We start from the raw sequence: 25,475 nt of genomic DNA, 5'->3' as shown, positions 1-25,475 counted from the left end.
CCCCATGGTTCCGCCCCTAAAGATGCTGTTCTCTTCTCTAACCCCAAGCCAGGAAGGGCTTCATTCAGTCCTCTTTCATTTGTCAGGTTTGATATACTTAAGAGGTCTCACTTTGGGGCACCTGGGTGGCTCACTCAGTTAAGTGTCTGCCTTCGCCTCAGGTCCTGATCCTGGGGTCCTAGCATTGATCCCCATGGCCGGGCTCCCTGCTTAATGGGGATTCTGCTTCTCCCTCTGCCCCTCACCTTGCTCATGCTCTCTCTCTCCCTGTCTCTCTCTCTCTGTCTCTCTCTCTAAAATAAATTTAAAAATCTTGAAAAAAAAAAAAAAAAGTCCTCACTTTGACTAACCAGGCTGAAGAACTCACATTGGCTTCTCTAAGGATATATACATATATATATATATATCCTGATCATTTGGGGAGTGTCTAGTTGAAGATAGCTGCCCATTATTACAAACATGAGGAGGAGCAATAGTAAGTAGAAGAACTTGGAGCTAGACTATGGGAGTTCACTCAGTTCTCCCGTTTACTCAATATATGACCTCCAGCAAATAGTCTACCCATAAATGCCTCGGTTTCCCTGTTTATAAATGAGACTAATGAGGGTACGTACCTTATAGGGTTCTTGTGAGAGTTAATTGAGTTCATACACATAAAGCACTTGGAACTGCCCTGACAATATTTAGACCTCTGTGAATGTTAGCCTATATTACTGTTTCCCCTTCAGCTAGGAATTACTACAGGTAGTAGCTGCTTATTCCATTCATTCTGTCTAATCCTCCCCCACACCAAACCAGTGTGATGGAAAGTTCCACCAAGTTTCCGACGTGGTCAGGAAAAGAGGCTGGAGTGAAATTAGTGGAGTGGCTGGCCTCTGGTTTAGGGTGAAGGACCAGGTGTTTCTTTACTTTCCTCCACCTGTAAGAAGAGCTAGTGTGAACTGACCACGTCTAGATGTGGTCCAGACTGTGTCGCTTTCCTTCCCATACTCGATTCATCTTTTATCAGTCGCTGGACAGTAGAAGGTGCTGAGCCATATGGCCACCACTCATGTCTCTTGCTGCACATCCCAGCTTTATTTGCTAAGGAAAATACTCAGGGTATTGGCCAGGTGATGAGGAACGTTAGGAAAAATCTTCCCCAAACACGATTGGAGTAAAATACCCTTGGACATTATACCCTCAGAAAGTTCCTCAAAAGTTAAGTGACGTTTTCAACCAAATGAACTTCCCTATCTGATTTCCTGGAAAAGCCAGATATTCAAAGAAATTGCATGGCCACGGTAGCCCAACAAGATGAGTAAATTCTCCCACTGAGTTCCTTCTCAGGTCTGAAAACTTACCTGCTGGTATAGGAACATGTTTGAAACTTGTGGGCAGGGACGCTTCTAAATATTTGCCCTCCTGCAAACTGCCCACTGCCCACTGCCCACTGCCCTCCCACAGCTAGGTCCTGAGTTGCTGCAAAAAATACAAGTTGGTGGCTTTGTAAGTGCCGTTAAGCCATATGACTAGCCCGTCTGTTTTTCCACAATATGTGTTATTCCAGTGGGACTTGTGTCTTCAGGTGTATATCCTTTGATCCAGAGATAACCCTTATAGCAAATGTTCCCAAGGAAATAGTCAAACAAGGGCCCAGAGCTCACTGGGTGGGGTCATTTATGGCACCATTGTTTTGTAATATCAACAATATGAGAAATAACCTAAGTGGCCATCAATAATGACAGCTTAAATACTGATGTACCTTACAACGAAATACTCATCAGTCTTTACAAAAAATCATGAGATCTATAATTATTGATATGGAAAGGTGCTTACAATATCTTTGATGAGTGATAAAAGCACTTCAATGAACAACATCCTAATATAATGACATGTGTTAAAATTACATTCATATATATATATATATATATATATATATATATATATATATATTTGTCCAGAGAGCTATAGAAAATTATGTTCACCAAAATATTAGTGGTTATCTCAGGTATGGTTATTTGGGTAATCTTTACTATTTTTAATTAATTAATTAATTAATTTTAAAGATTTTATTTATTTATTTGACAAAGAGAGAGATCACAAGTAGGCAGAGAGGCAAGCAGAGAGAGGGAGAGGGGAGGAAGCAGGCTCCCCGCCAAGCAGAGAGCCCAATGCGGGGCTCGATCCCAGGACCCCGAGATCATGACCCTAGCCGAAGGCAGAGGCCCAACCCACTGAGCCACCCAGGTGCCCCAATCTTTACTAATTTTTAATTTAAAATATATTTTATAATGATACGGGGTGTCATTTTGGAATTAAAAAACAAAGCTTTCTATATTTTAATTCTGAGGGGGGAACATGAGCTAGGTTTTAATCATATTTTTACAAATATGATCTTGGGTTTACCACACCAATCAGGTAATAGCATAAGAATAAATAACACTTATAGAGCACTTACTGTGTGCTAACAGGCCCTGTTCTAAGCACTCTTCATGTATCAAACCATTTAATCTATACAGTATTCGACATTTTAGGTTTATCCTCATTTTACAGATAATGAAACAGGTACCAAGAGAGAAAATCATTTGTCCAAGCCCCCATGGCTGGCATAAGATGAAACAGATTTGGACAGGGTCTCTGATCTTGACTCCTGTGCTGCTCCAAGCCCAGTTCACCTGCCCTTTATCTGCAGGGAGGAGCAGAAGGTGCAGAGATGTGAGAAGGAGTAGGGCTCTGTCCTCTTCCCCTGTTGTTCGGAACCCTCTTCAGCCTGTCCCTGTTCACCTGTTCGCTTAACTCCTGTGGACTTCAGTTTCCTCTTTTGTAAAACAAGACTTCTTAGACCTCCCAGCTTAAAATGACTGAGTCCCCTGTATACCATACATACATGGACTAGTGGCTACTCCTATTAGAGCACTTACCCCTGCCCCCCACTGTTACCACCAACACTCTATCTCAGGATGAGAGACAGGCTCCAGTGTCCAGTACATATTGTAATGGCCACTGTTTTTGGTTCTCACCTTCCTTTCCTCCCTTTTACTCACTGTTCTTCATAAGGATGGTGGTGACTAAAGTAATCAACCCGTGATATTCTCTAATGCTGAGCCATCAGTTAGGGTATGCTAGAGCCATCAAAATCACCTGATCAAAGTTTCCCCCAAAATGCCTATTTCTGCACCCCAACCATGGAGATTTTCAATCAGGAGGTCTGTGGTAGTACCCAGGCACCTCTAGGCTTTTAAAGTTCCCCAGGGGATTCTGATGTGCAGCCAGGTTTGGGAAAAACTGATCTGGGTCAGAGTCCTCAAAACATGAGTCAGCTGTCTTCTCCTGTCTCTGACTGCATTTGAAAAGATGAATCATCATTTCACTTTCTTTTCTTTTTTAACGAGTTGAAACCAAGAGTCAATATGAGAACTTCTTATTTCCTTTATCTGGCGTTGAATCCCCTCCTCTTCATCCAAGCACTGCCTCTTCTTTTAAAAATCTTAAGGGCAAAGGACATCGGTCCAGGAATGAGGAGAAGATTCCCTCCTCCATTCAGTCCTGGGGCCATGTTGTAGCCCTAATGAGCAAGTCCTTGGGAGTCCTTGGATGAAAGGGCTATATGATTTCTGATTTCTAAAAGAAATAGACGTTTGGTCTTTGGTCTCTGTTTCTGGCACAGAGCTCTGCAATCCCTTGGAATTTCCTAAGTGACAAGAGCTATGTTTTTGTTATGTCAGTGAAGTGACTTTCGGATGCACCTAAGTTTGGGCTGGTTGCCAGGAGAGCCAACCATGTGACTAGAGGCTTGAAATTTGGAGTCTTAACTCCCTGACCTCCTGGCAGGAGAGAGGTGTCAGAGGTTAAATCAATCACCAATGGCCATTGATTTCAACAATCATGGCTACGGAATGAAGCCTCCATAAAAACCCAAAACGAGAGGGTTCAAAGTGCTTCTAGGTTGGGGAATCAGAAGTCTTCCACATGCTACTATGCTGGGCCCAAAGTCTACCAGGACAGGAGGGCCTTTGTTTGGGATCTCACCCTTTGTATCTCTTCATCTGGCTGTTGATTAGTATTTTTTTTAATGTCCTTTGTAATAAGTCAGCAATCTAGTGAGTAAATAGGTTTCCTGAGCTCTGTGAGCCTCTTCAGGAAATTAACCAAACTCCAAGAGGGGTCATGGGAACCTCTAATCGGTAACTGCTCCATCGGAAGTCTGGGTAGCAGCGTGGACTTGGAACAGGCACATGAAGTGGGGTCAGTCTTGTAGGACTGAGCCCTCAACCTATGGAATCTGATATCTTCTCTGGGTAGTTGGGTCAGAACTGATTTGAATTGTAGGATGCCCAGCTGGTGTCCAAGAGCTTCTTGGTTGGTATAGGAAAAACCCACCCCAACCACTTCAGGTTGGCTTTGGGGAACCTTCCTTCCTGAGTTACTGGGACCATACCCGCTGCATCTTAGAGCGGGCCTCAATGTCTGGGGCCAGCAATCTTGCCTCCCTCTCTCCTCTCAGAGACGAGTCAGGACCAGGAAACAGGAGAAACATTGGGATCCATGTAGATTATTTAGTTCCTTAGTTTTACCTTATCTTCTCCCCCATATCACCACAGCTGAGGTCAGGCCTAGGTCAGCATATAGCAGTGAGGGAATCTCAGGTTCCTCTGCTCCTCTGTGTAATTACAACTGTCTGATGTAATACTTGCGCAAAAGTTCCAAAATATTTTGGAATTTCAAATTTCCAAAACTAATTCCAAACCTCATCGTTTTGGAATTCCAGCAAAATTCCAGCAAACCTAATGCTGAAACCACAGGCCAGACAGCAGAAGGAACTAGAACAAGGACCAGAATTCTAGTCAGGGCTATCTCTCTCTTCTCTGCTGCCTTCTTCCATTTCTCTCTGACGAGCTTCTGTGGGCTACGTGGCTGAAGCGGCCTCTACCTCCCGTGCGTCCTCCCGTCCCCCTGCCCGTTGGGTGGAGAGTGAGCTTCATCATATCTCAGTCCAGTTTCATAATTTGCAGCTCACTTATGACTCAGTTCAGTTCCAGTTCTCTTAACAAGTTTTTGAGATATAATTCACTTACCATACAATTCACCCATTTAAAGTGTACCATTCAGTAGCTTTTTGTATATGGACAGAGTTGTGCAGCAAACACTACAATCAATTTTAAAACATTCTTGTCATCCCAAAATGAAGCCCCATACTCTTTAGTAGTCCTGTCTCCACATCCCCTCCTAGTCCCAGTCCTAGGGCACCCCTAACTATATTCTGTCTCTAGAGGTTGTCTATTATAGACATTTCATATCCGTGCAATTATACAGTATGTGATTTTTTAAAAAAGATTTTACTTATTTATTTGACAGAGAGAGACACAGCGAAAGAGGGAACACAAGCAGGGGGAGAGGAAGAGGGAGAAACAGGCCTCCCACAGAGTAGGGAGCCCAATGCGGGGCTCGATCCCAGGACTCTGGGATCATGACCTGAGCCGAAGGCAGACGCTTTGCGCCTGAGCCACCCAGGCGCCCCAGTATGTGATCTTTTGAGATTGGCTTCTTTCTCTGAGCATGACATTGTCAAGGTTCATCCACACTCTAGACTGAATCAGTACTTCATTCACTTTTGAGACTGACTGCTGTTCCCCTGGGTGTGTACACCAGCATGGACTTATCCATTCACCGGCGGCTGGACAGTTGAGTTTGCTCCACTTGCGGCTGTCATGACTAATGCTGCTACAAACATTGGGGCACACATGTTTATATGGACATGTATTTCATTTTCTCTTGGTTATATTCCTTTCTAGGAGAGGAGTGCTTGGTCATATAGTAACTCTAGGTTTAACATTTAGGGAACTGCCAGAGCCCAGTCCCACTTGAAATTCCCATCTCATATCCCTTTCAGTCTTCCCCTTACTCCCAGGACAGGGTAAACAATGGTTCAGCTATCTTGCTGTGGGAGAGACAAATACCCGAGGCTGGGTCTGGTTCAGGCCAGTAAGTGTGGCCTCTGATACAGGCCTAGGACCCCTGTGCCTGTGGCTTAGTTCCCTTCTGTGCCCCCTGAGGAAACAGAAGCCATGGAGTCTTTGATGGTCACTGAGGGCTCCAGGGCCTGAGATGAGGGGTGTCCCTATTTTCTTCATCCCTGAAAATATCCTCACGGCCTTTCCCATCCCCAGGCCTGGTGTACTTCAGGGAAACTTCCCCGCCCCTTCAGAAACTCCAAGCAAGAAGCAGGTGTCACATTTTATTAAGAGCACTCTCAACCCTCAGGATATCCAGCATCCCTTTCTTTCCCCCAAAGATGAGAGGGGAAGAGAACAGTCCACATTTCCTTCAGGTCCCCAGAATGTCCTCCCTGTCTCTGGAATCCGTATCTTGTATTGTACATTAGAGAGGCTGGTGGACCAGGTCAGCCTCTGCCACTCTTCCACTCTCAGCCCTCGTTTCCTGGCCCTGGACCTCAAAGACTCCCCTTACTGAATCTGACCTTTGGGACTGCAGTAACTGTTCTCCACAAGAACCTGTCTCCCAAGTGTTTCTCCCTATGCAGTCACTTGGGAGGAGATGGGCAGGAAGCGTACTTTGTCAGTAACTCAGGTCAACCTATTCAACTTAAAATAAACCTCCCTTTTATCTGAGTTGCTTTCAGGAAGGAACCAAACCTTGACCTTTTTGCTTCTAAAAACAAACTTCCATCTCTGTTGTTCTGGCCAGAACACCCTTCCCATCCGCACCCTCCCTTTCCTCAGGGGAAGGCTATGCCCTACTTCACAGGCAGGGGCCAAGTAGGATCCAAGCCATGTGGGTGACTTCCGTAGGATCTCCAGAGGCTGACCTCCAGTCCCTGGGCTGATCATGGGTCAAGGAAGGGTGGTTTTCAGGATGGCCCCCCGGTGGTCTCCTCTCCCCTCTCTGCCTCCAGCTACCCATGACATTCACCATTTTCAAGAGAGGGTGCTAGCCATCATTGCTAGTCATCACATTCCAGATAAACCCGCAGAATGTGGGTTCTCTGGGAGCAGAGAAGGAGCTGTCTTGCTGCTGTCCTTGGGGAAGGCGCTGAGACTTGTTCCAGATAAGCTGCTCCTTCCTTGTAGTTCTCACCCCTCTTGATCTTGGCTCATTTCCCCAAAACCCTGGCTGCACTTCTCTCTCACCCTTAGGCTGTGTTCTCTTATTTTATTTATTTATTTTTCTCTATAATGTGAAGCCGGGTGGGAAGGATTGGACTTGTTTTTTGAATCTGCACTAGCTAACGCTGATTTCACTCCTGCTGTTTGACAAGGACTCTTCCAGGGGCTTTCCATGAACATTTACATCACATCACATCACATTACATACACTGCACTTGGAGGAAAATATATGGGGAAGAAAGGATAGAAGTGACTTCTGCCTTGCATTCACAAGGTGATCCTGGTGAAGATGTACCATCTCTCTTTGCATCAGTTTTCCCTTCTACAAAACTGTTGGGTGGGGCCTTGTAGGCTGGTGGTGTACCCTGATGGGGTTATTGCTGTGCTGCTCATACTGCATTATTTATGACCTGGATCCTGATTTTCTATTACCAAGCATCAGTGCAACACGTAGTGGTCTGTATCCTACCCACCCCTGCACGTGCACACGCGCCCACACACACACAATTCAGCTATGCCTCCCCAGGATCTTTTATTATAAAGGGAAGAGCACTGAATTAAATAAATTGGGAACAGGCATAAGCTCTTGGCCAAATTCTTAAAATGTTTTCTTGTTGCTATTATTTAGGAGTTGAACTGTCCTGTCCGTTACTGATTCTAAAGGATTATTTTTCTGTGTCCTTACAGAAGTCCTTTGTGTCCATGGCTAGTTACTTGGGAAATAAAGGTAAAAGAAGGCACCTTTAAAAAATCACCTGCAAGTACTGCACCCAGAAACACCACTCTTGGCGTCTATCCTGCTGGTGTTTTGTCGAAGCGTATGGATTTAGGAGGCAAGCAGATGTGCTGAGATTCCAGTTTGAGGTGTTTTGGGGTGCTGCTGTCAAAACACCCCAGCCTTCCCCCATCTGAGGTAAGTCTGTTTTCCTAAGCCTCAGTTGCGCAGAGAAGAGCTGGGAGCGAAGAAGTAGGCAGAGAGGAAGGGGCTTAGACCAGACAGAGGAAGGCATACCGTGGGAGTGAGGCCCTCTCTTCAAGACAAGCAGGAATGCCAGTGGGTGCTGTGGGGGTCCCGAAGACAGTAAACTTGAGAGCCACACAGGGGACACAGCCCACTCCTCAGACCATCAGCTCGCTGGGGAAGAAGGTTGGGGAAGAGCAGACATCCGCCCTGCCACTGCCTACCTGGAGCTGAGGGTGGAGAAGCGGGTCCCCAGGGGAAGGCTAGCTTCCCACAGACACAGCCCCATCCTTGGGGTCTAGGCAGCCAGTCCCATCTGTAGCCAATACAAGTTTCCGTCCCTCTTGTTTGAGGGATACAGTTAAAAGAACAAGAGGAAAGGAGAATGCCACTTTTTCAGAAGAAAACCAATGAAAGGGAAGGCATGGAGAGAGGACAAGAAAACATTAAAGAAATATGGCTAAAAAACCAAACAGGTCCTATCTGTGCTTCAGCGCCCTGTCCCTGCTCATCCCATTCTTATGAGCCCAAGGGGACGGGGCATGGGAACGGCGTTGGTCATCCAGACTTGGTCCACATTGGCCTTCTCTTGCACCTGCTTTGAGTCTTACTAGTGAAAAGCCTCACAATGTAGTGGGATCACAGCGGCCTAAGTTCAAATGCAACCATGCAACCTCGACTCTTTCTTCATGTGTAAAATGGGCCTAATGGTGTCTAGACCACACATTGCTCCAAGAAAGAAATGGAGTACCATAATGGGTTAAATAGTGTTCCCCAAATATTTATGAGACCCTGGAGCCTCAGAATATGACCTTATTTGAAGTAGGGTATTTGCAGGTGTAATTAATTAAGAGGAGGTCATCCTGGATTAGGGTGGGCAATAATCCAATGGCTGGTGTCCTAAGAAGGGGCAAGGACATTTGAAGATACACATAGAGAAGGTCATGTGAAGATGGAGACAGAGTTTGGAGTGGTCAGCTACAAGCCCAGAATGCCAAGGCTTGCCAGAATCTGCCAGAAGCTAGGAAGAGGCAAGGGAGCATTCTTCCCTGAAGCCTTCACAGGCCGTGTGGCCTGTTTTCACACGTCTGTCGCCTCCAGAAATGTGAGAGCGCTGAGAGCACAGTGTCTGTTGTTTGAAGCCACCCCGTCTGTGATAACTCCTGACGACAGCACTGGGAAGCTCACAAAGGTACCTGTGTGAGGTTCCAGGCGCAGAGCGAGAACATGCTGGCATTCTTTCCCACCCCGCTCCTACCACTATGCTTGTACCTGCTTCCCAGGGACATGGTTCAAGGAGTACCCGAGGGCCAAGAAGCCATGCTTAAAAGCAAAACCAAAACTTCTCAGGAGGCTGGGCTTCGGTCAGTTCCTCACAGCCAGTTTTGGTTTGAATTAGCCTCATGTTACAAGGAAGCCTGAGCTGGATGGAGAGGATATCTTTTCCTCGCTCGCCTCGAGTACCTTAAGTGACGGTTTTTCATGACCCATCCTCGTACGTCCCTCTGCCAGCCAGAAGGAGTCCTGCCTTGGAGCTACTGCTTGTTGTAGTGCTCAAGGCATAACCTACATTTGTTTTGCTTTGTTTTGTTTTGGCTGTTTGTTGGCTTCCAGGAGGGGATCTGATGCAAGGGCAACTGTTTGTTGTATTTTCCTTTGCGTCTTTCCCTGAGGAGAGGTACCAAGTTCTGCTGCGAGTATCTAGGAGGCTGAGACTTTCTCCTCTCTTGAGCCGGTGTTGCAGATGGTGATGAGGCCGCCACGGTTGGGTAAGTGCGGGCAGACTTTCACTCCACACCACTGGGGGCAGGAGGAAATCTGCCTTGGCGTTTGTGCTCACAGACACCAACAAGCTTATTTCTGGCTGTCTCCAAAATAGTGGGATTTCTCCTCCTTGCTCGTCTACTTATTACTCGTGTTGGAAAGTTTTAGGAGATGAGGGTTTGTTTGTTTTTTTCTGCATGTAATAAATGCGCAGGGAAAAAGAAACGAACTTTCTTGAGATTGTCTCTCAGCTTACGATTTGGGGAGGATCATTGGAACTTAAAAATTGGTGTCTTTTTTTACAATAGACATCTTTTGTGGTTATCCCTTTGGCAGGTAATCGCCATTCCAGGTGAGCCAGTGTTTACAAGCTATGCTCTAAGAATAAGCTGTTTAAAACACAGAAGAGCAACAACAAAAATGCACCTACAATTAAATTAACTTATAATACAGGCAACCGTTACTTTGAAAAAAAACAACATGATTCGATTAGAGCAAATTTATCTAAATGAGAGAAACCTGCTGCCTCTGTTCTTCATTGCTCACTGCCTGGGTGCAGATAGTAGAAAAGAGGTGACTATGGATTCTCATGGGAGAGGGTTGAAAGGTGCGGCTTGAGTGAAATTCCCTACAATTAAGGCCTTCTGACGCTGAACTCCCATGGTTCTGTGGAATGGAATCACAGATAGCCGTTGACAGAATGCACAGCAAGAATACTCAGTGTCAGCAATAATCAGACATGGTCTCAGGAGTCAAACGCCAATTGCTTGGATATTCTCCAAGCTCCCTTCCAAGCCTGAGAGTTGAGGAGTGGATGAACCATATTGCTCTGAGAGCAGAAGTGGTCTACGCATGTTCACCACTTGAACTCTCACTACCAGCAGCTCTCCCTTACCTGCAGCTTCCAGGTGTCTTCTCCCATATTTCGCTTGTGTGGGAGCCTTTCCATTCAGCCAGAGCTCTTCCTGGGCAAGGACTGCACCTTTCAGGTTGTCTCAATCCCAAGTGCCTGGCACAGTGCATAGGTGACGTGAGGGAATCTGAAAGTTCAGCCAGCCCCAGTCAGCTCAATGCCTTCCAGCCAGCCCTCTCTAACCCCTCTAAGGGCTTGTTCCATTTCTCATTTTCCAGACCTCTGTTATCAACCCCCTCTGCTGCTTAGAGTTTTCCTCCCTCGGCTCTGAGACACTATAGTGGGGAAGCTTCTCATAGTCTTAGGACCATTTCTTCTTTGCCTTCTCTTGTCTCCTATGCCCGCTCCCCTAATTTGGGGGCATTCGTCAGACTTCAGACCTTTTTCTCTAACCTGTGTTTTTATAGTCTCCCCATTAGAAAGTTGATTCATTCCCCAATGTCAATTAACATTTGCATATCGGAATAACTTTTTTATCTTTGTTTCTATCACTGAATTGTGTCCCAAACTTTAGGATTTCATTTTTCTTATATTGTTTCAAGTCCTTCATGACTCAAAACCAATTCATTCCATAGAACCCAGCTCTAAAACCTGGCTCCTGATCTAATATTTCCTTCGTCTCACCCTTCTGCTGTGGCGTCAATATGGTTTTAACTATCAGGTCTCAAAACCACAGTCCACCTGTTGCTTCTCCTTCTTTCCTGAATGGATGATCACTTGTTAATTGCTTTGTCAATTGTTTTGTGAATTGCCTTGTAGTAAGTTTCTCCTTCCTCTGCCTTTCTTCCCTTTCCTGACCCTGAATCAGGGACTTTACCAAATATTTGGATTAATACCATGACCCTCTAATTGAATGACTGGCGTTCCATTTCACTCCCTCAGTTCTATACCAAAAAAAAAAAAAAAAAAAAAAGATTAAAAAAAAAAAGAACAAAAAACCCCACCAGCTTTAATCTATTTTAAATACTCCTTTTAGTAACTGTCACTATCTCTTCCTGGCAGCTCTACCTGGCATTAAGCCCTTGACATTTTTGGCTCAACCTGTATTTCCAGTGTAGATATGCTACTCCCAGTCCCCCTCAACAACCTCTGTGTGTGTGGACCTCTGAGATTATTTCTAACATTTCTTCAGGCCCTCGAGAGTAGCTCCAATTCTCCAAAGCCCATTCATCTTAGAAGTATCCTTCCACCAGTCAGCCTCCATAGTTTGGGCATTTTCATGCAACACCTTTCACATCACTTCTTACCATTTTTCGTGTGTATAGAATTTGGGCTTTCTGACTATGACATCATGTCTTCAAGGGCAGGAGCCCTTTCTTACTTGAACCCTTTTCTTGATTCCCCACTTTGATTTGAATTGATTCCCTGACTTGAAGACTTGCAAAAAGTGGGGGCATAGTGTTTGTTGGCTAAAGAGTTGAGATGCAATTTGAATTTAAGTTAAACATGAACTGAGGTTAAATAGACTATTGTCTTCTAATGCCTAGGTCAGAGACCACACCGTCAAAAGAAACAGCTTCCCTAGTGACCCGGGTGAGAGCAAAGGCAGGGCAGCAATCCGAGCAGGACTTTTCACCAATCTAAAGGGTAGCTTTTGCTTCCTCTCTCTCTCAAGCCTGAGAACTTGTGAGTGAGAGACCCTTCATGACTCTTCGTAGAGGCACCAGAAAATGTTCTTGAATCTTTTATCCTATGCTGTTCTGTTCTGTTTTATACCACGATGACATCTCAACTGCTAGGGTGTGTTCATGGGCAGCATTGTGAAGAATTACCCAGAAATTAATTAAGAATTATCTGGAAGTAAAGAAATTCAGCTAAACTGATTATGTGATTGAAAACTGATTTTTTCTGCTCATGTTCCAATGTGCCCCTTTGAGGGTAGCTTGCCTGAGAACAGATAGCTACAATCAGCATCCTGTCTGACGAAAGCTCCAGCCCAAGCCGCTCATACGTAAGGAATATACAATTAAGATAAAAACGAAAAGCCATGCAGCCCTGGACAGTAAGATACTTACATCCAGACCAAGGTGAATTTTAAAAGGCGAGATTGAAGAGGAGGCATGGTTGTTTGAACACATTCATTTCATCTCATGGTGAAGAGTCATCTCTATGCTCTTTTGGCCAAAGGAGAGCCTTACATATGGATGCTTTATAAATTATCCTTGGGTTACTTAATTTTGGCAATGTACTCTATAAGTTCTCCAAATAAACTCTTTCAGGCTTTGCCAGCATGAACAGAAAAGAATTCATACTTTCCTAATATTGAAGGTTTCCAGAACCTGCTCTTTCAGAAAATGTCATTTTCCTAAAGCACCCAGAGGGCAAAGATCTCATTGAGATGGACTGGCCTTTTGAGAGAGATTGGTGAGGGGCTTGGGGTACCTATGGGAACATTCTTTGGGGAGACAACCTTGTAAATAATCCTACTAAAGAGATATTCTTTTAATCTCCCATCTCTTGTGGAAGCACTTCCTTCAACATGCACCTTCGCTCAAGCAATTTTAAGGGGGTGGATGATGTCCCCACCCCATTAGCAGCCCATTCCACTGTCAGTGACTTAAACTGATGAAAATTTCTTTCTTATTTGGGGCCAAAATTATTAACCAAATTAAGTTTTCTGTTTCTCCAATAGACAACGGAGTCAACTTGGGGGCCAGTAGTCTCACAGTATGATACTAAATTGCCATGCATGCACTCATTCATCTGTCCATTCAGAGAACAGTCGTAATTGGTTATAAACAGTTATAAACACTCATGAAACACACTACACACACACACACACACACACACTACACACACACATACACACAAACACACACAAAGAAAAAGAAAATTATTATAAGGACCTAACACAGTTCCAAGAACTCTTGTTCTAGCACAGAAGACAGATGTGTAACCAGTTATTATACCAGGTATAGGTAAGTGCTATTACTTACCTAGTTAACACTAGTTAATAGCAGATAACAATTAAGGCAAGAGAAACTGCTGAGAGCAGTTAGGAAAGGCTTATCTCCTTGTGTTGAAGGCAGAAGAACAGTAAGGCCACTTAAGGAAATATTTATTACGCAGGACAGTTTCTTTGAGCTCAAGTAGAAATTGAGATAGAAAATAAGATTAGACAAGATAAAGTAAGATCAGATATGAGAGATTAGACTCAGAGCCCCTGTGAGGACCTAGTCATGGAGAGCACATGTATTATTTCTGTGACTGAGGCAGGAGGGACCAGATCACACAGGGTTGTGTAGTCCACGCTAAGGCCTTATAAATAGTGGGAGCTATTGAAGTCTTTTCAGCAGGAGTGTCATGATCACATTTGGTAATTCCATGTTCAGAAGATTCTTCTGCCTAGAGGTAAAGGACTCATTCATTCAGCCAGTATTATCGGAGTGCCAACGTCCTACCAGACACGGCTCTAGGGACTGAAGGACAGTAGTACGCGAAACAAAGATGTCAGTCCTTTTAGTGATTATATTCTTACGTAAAATAGCAGCTGATAATCTAATATAAATGTAATCTAATATAAATGAGTACATTATATGGTATGTTAGGTGGAATTGAGTGCCTTGGGAAAGAGGAGAGTTGGGCATGCTGGAGAGAGAGGCGCTGCTCCCGCAATCTGCATGAGGCAGTCTCACCAGAGAGAGCAAGGGAAGTCTCTGGATGTGGGGAGGTGCACCCTGGCAGCCAGGTCAGCCCTTGGGCAGTGAATCTGAGGAAGAAGCCCACAGGCCTGGGAGCAGGCTTAGGGCCGTTTAGAGATTTCCAGAGTCCCAGGATCCCAGACTGCAATGGGTGGTGGGGTCAAGAGCTCCAGAGGACACTGTCAGTTCTGCAAACGCCTCACGCTGCAGGGAGAGGCATGGCCACTCTTGGGTCTTCTAAAGCGTGGGGCACAAGGCAAATGTCTCTCTTGCCTGGGATACTAGACAGACTTAGGATTTTATTCTCCCATCTGAATGGGAGTGAAATGTTGAGTCATCAAAGGATTTTGAGCAGGAAGTTCTGCTTCAATATAAGGAGGAATGACAAGAATTAAGGTGATAGTAGTGGGGTTGTAAAAAGAAAAGGCATCATCCAGAAGTGTCCCAACACAGAATTAATAGGACTGGGGGATGGACTGGATTTTCAAGATGAGAGATGTATAAGTTTAAGATGACACACGCAAGATTCTGGCTTGAGGTGGCTGTTATTATTATTATTGGCATTATAGGAAAAGGGGGCACAAAGAGTTTTAATAAAGCGTCCAGGGTCTTAAAGGCTCATAATTTCTAGACCCAGGATTTGAGCTCAAATGTGTCTGACTTTAGAGTATGAGATCTTATCCTTTGCACAGAAGATACTACCCCTAGAAGGTTGGAAAGTACCTTCCTAACAGTGTCTATCTCTCTCTTGGCTAAAGGAGACATTGTACAAGGAAAGTCCCCTCAGATGGGCAAAGAAGAGAGGGAAGTTACAGCCAGAGGGGGGTGAGCCAGACATCCTTTCTGTTGCCAGAGCATGTTACACGCTCTTGTTTTGAGCTCCAGAAATAAGGATGCTGGGCAAGTGCAGCATTAGGATGATACCTTGTCTGGGTACATTTGCATTTCAATAAGGAGCAGGGTCTTCAAGTCCAGCTAAGGTCCAGCATTTCCCTATGGAAAGCACTTGATAGGGCTCCCAGTTGATACCCACTGATATGTCCCTCCCTAAAATGAGAACAAGACTATAGCCCACTGTGGACCTCACAGTCTCTTCTAGCTACTGCCTCATTGCTCGCTCCCATTATAACACTCTGAAATGTTGCCTGTATTCTCCTGTCTCTGCACCCTTACCCTTATTTTCTCTCCACTTTACACAGGCTCTCATCTGCACAAATCCCCCGATGTCCTGCTTGGCAGGCTCACTCATGACCTCCACGCTGCTAATGGCAGCTCTCAGCAGCATTTGGCTCAACGGAGCACTCCCTCCTTATGGCACTGCCTTTGAAGCTCTTTCATTATAATTGAGGTATGGCGAGGCCAACAGATCAGGAGATAACTGCTATTGAAAAAAAAAGTTTGTTGTTCTCAGACCCAGAGAGAAGGAGGCATGCCACACTTTAGGGGCCACACAGGGAGGCATCAGGGTCAGACAGGAGGCAGAGCAGAAGGGGAAATGTGGCTAGAAGTCTTTATTGTGGTTTCCACAAGAAGGAGTGGGCAAGGCAGGGTAGGCAGGCTTCAATTGTCTAGTTTGAAATAGCTCATCAGGATTTGGAACAGAGGGGCTGTCCCTTGTTGTGTGGTACCTGGCCCTAGGGAGGTTAGGGCGGTAAAGGAGTGGGTTGAAGTTAGGGGTTCTCAGTTGCTTCCTTTGCATTTGAAAGGCCTCCCTGGGGTGAGTTGTTTACTATCTCTAGGAACTGGCTAATCCTGGTAGGGGCAACCCTGCAGGATCAGCAAGCATCAGAATACAGAAAATAAAAGACTTGATTAATTTCCATTTTTGCCCTTTCCCTCGATCTTCTTTGCTAGTGCCGTCCCTCCCAGAGACACATTGGAATCCCCGACATCTCAATCCTTGGACGCTTTTTCTCTCGTGTGTCTCTTGTGGTGATGTCATGCAGCTCCCTGGCATTAAGTAACATGTAGCCATTGAGGACTCCCAAATTTCTCTCTACCCCAAACTCTAGACTGTTATCCAACTGCTTACTAAACATCTTCATGTGAATGACTAGAGTCTCAAACCATGTACTGATTTCTGCTCCTTAATCTGTTTTTCTCCATCTTCTCCAGTTTAAAGTTAGCACTTTGCTTCTCCTAGAGCTTCAGCCTGAGGGGTAGCCCTATGGTCTTGCACACATTTAGTGGCCCACGGAGCTGCTCTCAAGAAACATAGGCTGTGGACGCCATTTTGGTGCTCTCCCTCTGCCTTGCTTCCACTCAGCAGTATGATCCAGAAGAAAGATGATATGGTCATCTGGAGCCCAGATTTTTGTGACCAACCCCAGAGAACACCTCCAGATTGCCTGGCCTTGGTAGCCAATAGGACTTACAGTTCCAGCCCACAGGACTGTATTATTTGCATATATCACAAGTTGCTGCCTAAGGATCTGACTTTCAACCAACCTGAATCTAGGTGCTAAGATCCTCCTCTTTGGGCTACTGACAGGTCTTGGCATATCCTCCACTGCTGGAAGCTATTAAAAATAAAATCGACTGCTTAGATAAGCACAAAGGTTTGCAGGACAACCAAGAACTGTGGCACGGTTGGAGATCAAGTTTCATTTCCTACATAAGATCAGTTCTTCAAGACTGGGAGAGGGAGTTGTTTCATCTACTGTGTAGAAACGCAGAGAGTCAGGCAAAATGAAGTAACTAAGGAATATATTCCAAAGTCTTCAATAAATAACATCGGAAATATTGGACAGCCATACACAATAGAATGAAACTGGACCACTCTTTTACACCATGCACAGAAATTAATTCAAAATGGATTAAAGACTTGAATCTAAGACCTGAAACCAAAAACGTCCTAGAAGAAAACCTAGGTGAGGAACTCCTTGACATTGGAGTTGGTGATGATTTTTTAATCTGACACCAACTAAAACCAAAAACAACAAAAGCAAAAATTAAACTAAAAAAGTATCAAACTAAAAAGCTTCTGCACAGCAAAGGAAACCATCAATAAATTTAAGTCAACCTGCTGAATGGGAGAAATATTTGCAAATCATATATCTGATAAAGGGTTAATATTAGTCCAAAATACCTAAAGAACTCATAAAACTCAATAGTAACATGCACGCACACACACACACACACACACACAGTCAAAATAAAAATGGGTAGAGGATCTGAATAGATATTTTTCAAAAAAAGACAAATAACAAACAGGTTCATGAAAAGATGCTCAACATCAGTAATCATCAGGGAAATGCAAATCAAAACCACCATGAGTTATCACCTCACACTTGTTAGAATGGCTAGTATCAAAAAGATAAGAGATAACAAGTGTTGGTGAGGATGTGGAGAAATGGAAACCCCTATGCACACTGGATTCTAAGTTGGTACAGCCACTGTGGAAAACAGTGTGGAGGTTCCTAAAAAAATGATAAATAAAAAATAAAACTACCATATGATCCAACAATTCCACTTCTGGGTATTTATCTGAAGAAAATGAAAATGCTAACACAAAAAGATATATGTACCCCATGTCTGTTGCAGTATTATTGCAGTATTATTTACAATAGCCAAGATATGAATCAACCTGCGTGCATGTGTGTATGTGTGTGCATGTAATGGAATATTATTCAGCCAAAAAAAGAATGAAACTTTGCTATTTGCAACAACATGGATGGACCTCAAGAGTATTATTACACTAAGCTAAATAAGTCAGAGAAAGATGAATGCTGTATGGTTTCACTTATGTGTGGAATCTAAAACAAATAAACAAACCAAGCTCATAGATACCGAGAACAGATTGGTGGTTGCCAGAGGTAGGGGTTAAGGGCGTAGGAGAAATGGGTAAACTGGTTTTTTTTTTTCTAGTTTTTAAAAAATTGAAAGAAAAAAATAGAACTTCATAGAGAAAGGTTAATTGCATGCTTGGGCAGCAGAGACATGAAATCAGCTTAAGGCAACTTGTACAGAAAGCAAACAAGCTTCCCAAGATTAATAGGAATGTGGGAAAAGCAAACAGAGGCTACCTTGAAGGGACTTCTAGTGGCTAAAATTACGGTGATTTAGACTATAAAAGAACAATTATTGGGGCACCTTGGTGGCTCAGTTGGTTAAATGACTGCCTTCTGCTTAGGTCATGATCCCAGGGTGCTGGGGTTGAGCCCGCTTCAGGTTCCTCACTCAGCAGGGAACCTGTTTCTCCCTCTCTCCCTACCTGGTACTCTGCCAGCTTGTGCTCTCTCTCTGTCTGTGTCAAATAAATAAATAAACTCCTTAAAAAAAAGAACAATTATTATTATTATTATTATTATTTTTAAAGATTTTATTTATTTATTTGACAGAGAGAAATCACAAGTAGGCAGAGAGAGAGGAGGAAGCAGGCTCCCCGCTGAACAGAAAGCCCGATGCGGGACTCGATCCCAGGACCCTGAGATCATGACCTGAGCTGAAGGCAGCGGCTTAACCCACTGAGCCACCCAGGCGCCCCAATTATTATTTTTTTAAAAGCCCTCAAAATGGATCAGGGACCTAAATATAAGAACTAAAACTATAAAATACTCAGAAGAAAATATAGATGTAAATCTTTGTAACCTTGGATTTGGTGATGGTTTCTTAGATATGCCACCTAAAGCATAACCAATAAAAGAAAAAAATAGATAAATTGGGCTTCATCAGAATTAAATTAATTCGTGCTTTAAAATTAAATTAAAATATTTGTGCTTCAAAGAACGCTACCGAGGAACTGAAAAGACAATTTGTAGAATGAGAGAACATATTTGCACATTATGTATTTGATAAACACTTTGGCAGTTTCTCAAAAAGTTAAACAAAGAATTACCATTTAGCTAAGCAATTCCACTCCTACATATCCAAGAGAATTGAAAACATGTCTACAAAGAAGTTTGTACGTGAATGTCCATAGCAGCATTATTCTAAAAGCCTACAACTAGAAACAGCCCAAATGTCCATCAACTGATGAATGGATAAACAAGATGTATATTCATACAATGAAATACTATTCAATCATGAAAAGGAATGAGGTACTGATACATGCTACAACATAAATGAATCTTGAAAATATTAAGCTCAGTGAAAACAGCTAGATTCAAAAGGCCACATAGTGTATGATTCCATTTTTATGAAATATCCAGAATGAGCAAAACAATTGAGACAGAAAGTATATTGGTGGTTGCCAGAGATTGGAAGGACAGGGGAGGGGAATTGGGAAATTACCATCAAGGGGTAGTGGGTTCCTTTTTAGGGTAATGAAAATAATCCAAAATTAGATAGTGGTGTGGATTTCACAATTCTGTGAATATACTGAAAACCACTGAGTTGTACCACTAAATTGTCTGTATTTTAAGTATATATGAATATATACACACACATGCACACACACACACTCTTTTATCGTATGTCAATTATACTTCAAGAAGGCTGTTGGAAAAAATAAGTTTAAAGAAAAAATACATATTTGTATATAATATATACCTCTCTACAGACCACTTCTCACCTCTACCAGCACCACCATTCAAACCAAACTATCATCTCTGTGAAAACATTCCTCACTGATCATCCTGCTTCTAATCTTGTCCAACCCACTGTCCTTCCCAAGTCTCCATTGTCTATGCCAAAGCTGAGTCCTCTTTTGAAAATGTAATGAGATCATATCATTCACCTGATCCCAGATCTTCTGCTGGCTTTCCATCACACTCAGAGAAGCATCTGACTTAGACGTATGGCTCCAACCAATTTCCCTTGGAAAAATGGTTCCATGGCCAATAAAATTTTGAAAGTCTCTTTGAAGACAGACTAGTTCACAGTGATATATCCTGTCCCTTTTGCCTCAACCACAAGAAGTCCTTGGATTTGAGAACAAAGGTAGTAGTGTAGGAGGGCTAGAAGGACCAAAGTCAGGCACCCACTCAGTGTAGCCAGTTCTGTGCTCTTCCTGTCTAAACTTCTTAGTAACATGTAGTTCAAATAATGGGCAAACTTGATCACAACACTCAAAAGAGCCTGACGCTCTCCTGCTCAGGCACATATCAAGTGTTTATTGAGAATCTCGCTCTGCTCTACTGAGCGCTGTCCTTGAGTATCTGACTCCCAGAGTTCAAGTCCACCTGAAGAAGTTGGTGTGCATTATTCATTTGACAGTCATTTGGTTTTCAAGGACCCACAACTGAAAAAACTATGGGAGGTTTTGTGGAGGAGACAAAGGGGCTCAGATAATTACCAGTGCAGGTGACTCAGTCAGGTTCACAGTCAGGTTCACAGTCAGGAAAGGAAGAAGCTTCTGATTTGGATCGATGAAGAACACCTTGCTTCCTCTTACCTCGTCTCCCATCTCCTCCAGGCAACAACTTTGAACTTCTCTTCCTGGGGGTCCACTATGACTCTGCTGCCTCCAAGATGACCAGAAGGCAGTAGACTTCAGTACAACGGAGCCCCTGGGAGAGAAGCTAAAACTTCTCTTCTGGGGCTTGTTTATGTGTCATTTCCCTGTTTTCAGGAATGAGCAAGTCACCCAATCACGAGACCCAGAAAAACTGTAGGAAGTGCTGAGACGTTCAATTGTCTGTTTCAGATCGGGTACAGATCATGTTCCTCCTTCTGCTAATTTTGAGCCTGGGAATGCAGCTTCATCAGACAGCAGGTAAGAATGGGCGAAAGGAGGGGGTCTGAGGAAGAGGAGTAAGCAGTTGCCCCCAGCTGAAGCCGATGATGAGAATGGGGTCCTCAGGCTGAAGTCTTTCTCTGAGAGGAACTGGGATTACTCTCTATTACGTGCACAGTAAAAAGAATGGTGCCCAGGTGGCCTGTGCTTGCCCATGTCCCTGTCTTACAGAAACAATAACCATTGGGCAGATGAGGAAACTGGAATTCAGAAAAGTTATTTAATTTACCCAAGATTATGTAGTTAATAGACGCCACAGGCAAGCTTTCTACACAACTAATGTCCTTTCTGCCTTACGGGGCAAGATGATGTTGATAAACAAGCATGGCAGGCAGCCCCTGATCTTCCCACTTTGGAATGGGATTTTGGAATTAAGTTTGACTATAGACATATATTCAGTGTTGATACTGGATGTTCACAAAACCAAAAAGTATTATGATGGAGTATGCTGAAGAATTAACCAAAAGATGAGGTGCCCGAGTGGCTCAGTTGTTAAGTGTCCGCCTTCAGTTCAGGTCATGATCCCAGGGTCCTGAGATCTAGCGGTCTCTCCCTCTCTGTCAAATAAATAAATGATATCTTTTTAAAAAGAGAGAATTAACCAAAAGGAAAGTATAAACAAGTTGTATCTTGCTTTCTCCTCAAATTTAGAATTCTTCTCTGCTTTCCACTGTACATTATGCAGATGATATCCGTTCAAACAAATATTAATTACTTGTCTAAATTGGACTGCTTTCTCCTCAGGGGTATTTTTGGTTTTTGTAAGTCTGATCATTTCCCATCTCCCTAATTAAGGAGTTTTAACTTCCAAGGTTTCTCATAGAGGCTACCTGAGCGGCAAAATGTAACAAAAGGGTCTGAGGATGGATAAGAACGTTTATTTCTGGGGAAGGGAAGCAGTCCAGGATGAGGATTAAGAAGGACAATCTTTTTTTTTTTTTTAAGATTTTATTTATTTATTAGAGAGAGAGAGAGCAAGAGAGGGAACACAGGAGCGGGAGTGGGAGAGGGAGAAGCAGGCTTCCCGCTGAGCAGGGAGCTCCACATGGGGCTCGATCCCAGGACCCTGGGATCATGACCTGAGCCGAAGGAGACGCTTAACAACTGAGCCACTCAGGTGCCCCAAGAAGGACAATCTTAACTAGTATGTTTCCCAGGTGTTCTGTTTTTTTTTTAAAACGAGAAATACGCATTTATTTGTGTATTAAAAGAAGTATTATGCCCTTACTTGTCTATTAAAAGAAATATACAAAAATTACACTTGTATGATAAAAATATAAATTTTAAGATATAAGAATTATTTTCAAAAGAATGCTTTCAAAAGCATTTGAAGGCATCAGGCTATAGCATCAGGTGCCTGAGGACAGCCGCAGTTCTCAGGGTGACACCCTGATGGCCTCCTCCCCCTCACTGTGCTTGTTCACCCCTAAACTTCCTCTCTTTGAGAAAGAAAAAAAGATAATATGGACTGAATCAGTATAATTCTTTATTACCTTCCCTATGTAAATTTCTATTTTTAAATTTTAAAAAGAATGCCTATAACAGCATTGTTAATCCTTCCAAAAAAGAAGCCCAAAACAACCAAATCCACATTGATCAACAGGATAATGCATAAATTGTGGTATATGAACAGAATAGAAAAATATACAGCGTTCAAATAAATTAATTGCAAAAATATGCAACTACATTTAAGAGTCTTAGTAACATAATATTGATTAAAAAATACAAAAAAAACAAACACGGAATACAACATATAGTACAATGTCCTTTTTATAAACAATATATACCTATAGCTATATATATTGCAATATACCTATATATATGTATAATATATGCATATAATGCATGTGATATGCATATCATAATGATATGATATAAGCAGTATATATGTGTGTGTGTGTGTGTGTGTATATATATATATATATATATATATATATATATATGATAGAGCTAGAAAATAAGCCAGAGATTAATAAACACAATATTCAGGATGCTGATTACCTTTGGTGGAGGAAGTAGATGTATGTCATTATTAATGTTCTGGTTCTTGGGGTAGGTAATAGATTTGCAGGAGTTCATTTTCTTTGATTTGGTATCCTTTAAAATTTTTTTGTATTTAAACTTTTATGTTGTAAAAGATGCCACAGGCAGAGAAAACCACATGAAACAAGTGTAAACCATCATGTTGCCGTAAGGTGAATGCTTGTAACCAGTCACCCATGTCAAGTGGTAGACCTGTACCAGCCTTCCCTGAAAACATTCCCCTGCCCCAGTCCTACATAACCTCCACCCCATAACACTCTACTGTCTACCCTTTTCTCCATTAAAAAAAATTTCCTAAATATTATTAAAAGAAATATTAGTAAGCACTCAGCAAAATATGTTCTTTATTGTTTCTGAATCAGCAAATACAGATATCGCTCATTTTAAAGTTAATCTATATATTTCATTGGACATGCTGTAATTTATTTAACCAGTCCTTTATTGAGAGAAATTACAGTTATTTAAAAAACAATCGTTTCTTGCTAGATTAATGCTTGAAAAAAATGTGTTTCCTAAAGACTGTGATGAAGGCTGACTCTGAGTATGACCCACATAAAACATTCATCATGAACCCTTTCCTTACTTGCCTGTCTGTGGGTGCTCTGTTCTGTTGTCTATCGAACAGCTTAAATTTTGAAGAGGAAAATTGGCAGAATACATTTTCATTTCATTGTTTAAACATTTATTTATTTTCAAATTGACATAAAGCGACATTTAGTCTTTTTAATAGAAACATCTACGAGTTTTTGGCAAACATGTGATCATATAAACAACGCCACAGTCAAGATCCAGAACAATTCCACCACTTGCCAAGCAAACAAACACAAAACACTCCCCAACTCTTAAAGCGAGGTACCCACTGATCTATTCTCTGTCCTATAGTTTTAAATTTTCCAGATAATCACATAAATGGGATTATCTGCTACATACCTAGAGACGTGTTTTTTCTGGCTTCTTTCACTTAGCATAAAGCAATTGAAGATTTTATTCATTCATTCATTCATTCATTAGAGAGAGAAAGAAAGCACAAGCAGGAAGCAGCAGGCAGAGGGAGAGGGAGGAGCAGGCTCCCCAGTAAGCAAGGAACCTGATGTGGGACTCAATCCCAGGACCTGGGATCATGACCTGAGCTGAAGGCAGATACTCCGACTGAGCCACCCACGCACCCCATCATAACCCAACTGAGATTTACCCATGTTTTTATAGTATCAGGAGCTCATTCCTTTCTGGTGCTGAGTAGTATTCCCTTATATAGACCAAATTTTGCTTATTCATTCCCCAGCTGAGGGACTTTTGGGTTGTTTCCTGTTTTGGGCAGTTATGAATCAAGTTACTGTAAGTGCTAATGTACAGATTTTAGTTAGAAAATACGTTTTCATTTCGCTTGGGTAAATACTTGGAAGTAGGATCGCTGGGTCATGTGGTAAGTATATACTTAATTTTATAAGAAACCAGCAAACCTCTCCATAGTAGCTGGACTTCTTTGCTCTCTCAGCAGCAAAGTACAAGCACTCCAGTTGTTGCATTCCTGGGAGCCCTTGGTATTGACATTTTTGTGTTTTATAAAGTCATTTTAATAGGTGTGTTGAAGTATCTCTTTGTGGCTTAATTTGCATTTTCCTAGTATGTCGTGATGATAAGCATATTTTCACACGGACATATCCATATGCCTTCTTTGGTAAAGTTTGTATTCAAACTATTTGACCATTTTTAATTGGTTTATTCATTTTCTTACTTAGTTTTAGAGTTCGTTGTATAATCCAGAAGCAAGTCCTTTTTTTTTTTTTTTTAAAGATTTTATTTATTTGACAGAGAGAGATCACAAGTAGACGGAGAGGCAGGCAGAGAGAGAGAGAGAGGGAAGCAGGCTTCTTGCTGAGCAGAGAGCCCGATGTGGGACTCGATCCCAGGACCCTGAGATCATGACCTGAGCCAAAGGCAGCGGCTTAACCCACTGAGCCACCCAGGCACCCCAGAAGCAAGTCCTTTAACAGATGTGTGATATGCAAGTATTTTCTCTCAGTCTGCGGCTCATCTTTTCATTCTCTTAACAGTGTCTTTTACACAGCAAAGATTTTAAGTTTGGTGGAATCCAGCTTATCTTTGTTTCTTACACAGACTATGATGCTTCTGGCATCATGTCTGAGAACTCTGCAGAGAGTTCTCAAAGAAAATCTCAAAGATTTTCTCTTATGTTTTCTTCTAAACACTTTATAGGTGTACATTTTACATTTAGGGTTATGATCCATCTTGAGTTACTTGTCACAGAAGATATAAAGTATGGGTTGAAGGTAATTCTTTTTCTTTTCCGTGTGTGGATGTCCAGTTTCTTCAGCCTCTTTTGTTGAAAAGACTATCCTTTCTTTATTGA

The 25,475-nt window shown here is 42.7% G+C and overlaps 1 protein-coding gene across 4 annotated transcripts in view; it reads left to right on the top strand.

The window, feature by feature from the left end:
• The first annotated feature begins 9,457 nt into the window (after positions 1–9,457).
• PDCD1LG2 (programmed cell death 1 ligand 2) overlaps positions 9,458–25,475 on the top strand; it is a 73,530-nt gene continuing 57,512 nt past the window's right edge. For all 4 annotated transcript variants that reach the window (XR_007122358.1, XR_007122355.1, XR_007122357.1 and 1 more), the window contains exons 1-2: positions 9,458–9,836; positions 20,972–21,040. Coding sequence is in view for 1 of the 4 variants with exons in the window: in XM_047700600.1 (XP_047556556.1) it covers positions 9,812–9,836; positions 20,972–21,040 (94 nt within the window). In the remaining 3 variants the exon portion in view is untranslated. The remainder of the gene's footprint in view (positions 9,837–20,971; positions 21,041–25,475) is intronic.

Source organism: Lutra lutra, chromosome 13, assembly GCF_902655055.1.
Source record: "Lutra lutra chromosome 13, mLutLut1.2, whole genome shotgun sequence".
NCBI lineage: Eukaryota > Metazoa > Chordata > Mammalia > Carnivora > Mustelidae > Lutra > Lutra lutra.
Note: the sequence above shows the minus strand (reverse complement) of the source record. Positions and strands in the feature narration are given on the sequence as shown.